Below are 2,906 nucleotides of genomic sequence, written 5' to 3' on the forward strand. Positions count from 1 at the left end.
CAAAGTGGCCACCATTTATCACTCTTTGTTCACTGTTTTTGTTCAGTCTCTGCCTCACATCAGTATTTGATCTACTTCTTTATTCTTTCATTTTAAACTCTGGGATCTAGGATTGTCATCCGTAGCCATTTTTCTTGTTTTCTTGAGCCTTTGTTATAGAGGACCTGGATAGTATATCCGCCTAATCTGCCATCTTGGATCCAACATTGGTTTCTTGATTTTCATTCTTGGTTCTAACCAGCATGGTCTGGAACAAAAGCAGATCATTTATCTTTTTCTGTCTATGATCACTTCTTCCATCCTCTGTATGAGCTTAAAGTCTTTTATTTTGTGCCTTAAGTTCTGAGATCCCCCAGGAAATTATTCTCCACATAATGTGGAAATTTCTATATAATTTCCCAAACTATCTTTTGAAAACTATCTTGGGAGAATCTCGATCAGGATCATGTCTACAGGTGTGCGAAGAAAAAAGAGACTTAATCTGTTGTTCACTAATATAAAAACCAGTTGCTGTTGAATTTATTGCAACTCATGGCAACCCCATATGTGTTAGAGGAGAAATGCTCCCTAGGGTTTTCAATGACTGAATTTTTTGAAGTAAATTACCAGATCTTTCTTCCAAGGTACTTTTGGGTGGACTTGAACCCTCAACCTTTGATTAACAGCCAAGCACATTAACCTTTTGCACCACTCAGGGACTCCTCACTAATATACCTAAATATTATTCCTAGCATCTCAAAAAGTGCCTGACATATTTCAGGGGCTCAATAAATTTTTGCTAAAGGAATGAATGAATGGCCTGTCCCACTGTTAAGGAAATTTAAAGAGTGCTGCATTCTACTTCCTCTTCTTGGAGAGTCACAAAGCAAATCAGTGTATTAAAAGCTCTGATAAGTCCTACAGTGAAGACTGTTCATGGATCTATTTTTGCTGACTGGATTGAGAACTATTGCTTTGTGTGAGAGTTTTTAAAAGAGCATAGGGAATGAATCTTTCAAGGGAGTGAGTCAGCCAAAATCATTGCAATACTATAGGGTCACTTAAAGTTAGAATTGACTTGATGACAAGAGATTTGGTTTATTTTTTGGTTTTATCATCCAAAAATTAATTCTCTTTTCATTGTACACAGCCTCTTGATTTTGAAACAAAACCTGTTTACAACATTGTGTTCCATGCGGAAAATCCTGAGCCTCTGGTGTCTGGTATAAAGTACAATTCAAGCTCTTTTGCCACGTTCAAGCTTATTGTGACAGATGTAAACGAGCCACCTACATTTTCCCAACAAGTATTCCAAGTGAATGTTCATGAGAATGTAACAATAGGCACTAAACTGGGCAATGTGACTGCTAAGGATCCCGAAGGTCTGGAGATAAGGTAAAGGAGAACAGTGTGGGCAGGCCTAGTTGCATGCTGCAACCAAGGCCATTGGGGGAAGTGGAGGGGGCTGCAAGGGGCAGAGAAGCTGGGCCAACTTCAAGTCTCTCCCTTAATGCAACAGCCAGCAATCTGAAGCACAGTATCCCAGTGCATATGGCATTTGGCTTTTGGTTTGTGGAAATACCTTTCCTAATAAAACAAGCACAACCATGAATAAATCCTCCTTTTGACATCAGGTGATATGTAAATAAAGCACTGATAATATTTGATAATTTTCCTTTAACTATAGCAGAAATAATATACAAATGATAATGCTGACGTGATAGTATAATGATACATAATATATTTTCACATTTTCACACAAAGTAATGCAAGTTTTCTTTTTGCTCTCTTCACTTTATGAAGTTATTCCCTGACAAACGACAATAGAGGTTGGCTCAAAATTAACCCTGTCACTGGCGAGATATTTAGTAAGGCGCAGCTGGATAGGGAAACTGAAAGTCCATACCGGGTACAAGTCGTGGCTACCGAAATAGGTAAGCAAGAAAATAGAAACGGGCAGTGAGGGTGGGGGGAAACTTCACTGGGCTGATGAGCGAAAATATCGGGACCTTGAAGTGGAAGGATACAATTGTGAAGGAAGTGGTGCACCTTCTTTGTTAAGATAAACACCTGTGCTGTGGGGAAGTCCATAGAGCCTGGCGGGGATTCTGGGGTGCTATCACCCTCGTGGATTTCTAGGGGATACAGCTTCTTCTAGGAAGATTCCCGAGTTCCTGGATAAACTACCCCATCTCCCTTCTTCTGAAGGAGCTCTGGTGGTACAGTGGTTAAAGCATTCCACTGCTAGCCAAAAGGTGGGCACTTCCCCTCAGGGGACAAAGATGAAGTCTCTGCTTATGTAAAGATTTACAACCTTGGAAACCCTATGGAGCAGTTCTGCTCTGTGCTGTAGGGTCGCTAGGAGTCGGAATGGACTCCAGGGCAGTGGGTCCTCCTTCAGCCTTAAATCCCATCTCTTAGGTCTCATCATGTTTGAAATAGGAAATGCTGTAATGCAGTATTCTCAATTTTCTGTGTATCTCAGACACATCTGAGAAGCTTGCTAAATATAGAGACTGGGAGTCCATCCCTGGTGATTCTAACTCACAGCTCTTGGGTGGACCTGGTTATGTGTGTTTTGGTGGAATAGGGTGAACTTTTGAAAACAAAGGGTATTCTATAGATAAGACAAAGGTGTTTGAACAATCCCTATGTCACCTTTGCATCCTGTTCAATTCAGTTGTGGTGATATATGTCACTGGTTCCAGATATAGAGTTCTAGGGAATTTTAGGTATTAGAAATAAACACAAAAAGTCTCACAGAAATATTATACTTATCAGTGATAAAGCTGGAATTTAAAATATTGAGTTTCTTTGCATTTAAGTGGAATTGAGCCAACTTAGAGTGGGAATTCCATTGGTCTTATGCTGATGAGAGTCTTAAAATAGCTAGTACTTACTTTTGCTTGGTTTACAAAAAAAAGAGA

The 2,906-nt window shown here is 39.8% G+C and overlaps 1 protein-coding gene across 1 annotated transcript in view; it reads left to right on the forward strand.

Moving 5' to 3' along the window:
• CDH17 (cadherin 17) overlaps positions 1-2,906 on the forward strand; it is a 165,297-nt gene that overhangs the window by 146,334 nt on the left and 16,057 nt on the right. Inside the window, exons 9-10 of the mRNA XM_042783632.1 lie at positions 1,130-1,374; positions 1,783-1,913. Of these exons, the coding sequence (XP_042639566.1) occupies positions 1,130-1,374; positions 1,783-1,913 (376 nt within the window). The remainder of the gene's footprint in view (positions 1-1,129; positions 1,375-1,782; positions 1,914-2,906) is intronic.

This window comes from Orycteropus afer, unplaced genomic scaffold, assembly GCF_000298275.1.
Source record: "Orycteropus afer afer isolate SDZICR_OR568_19922 unplaced genomic scaffold, OryAfe1.0 scaffold00021, whole genome shotgun sequence".
Taxonomy (NCBI): domain Eukaryota; kingdom Metazoa; phylum Chordata; class Mammalia; order Tubulidentata; family Orycteropodidae; genus Orycteropus; species Orycteropus afer.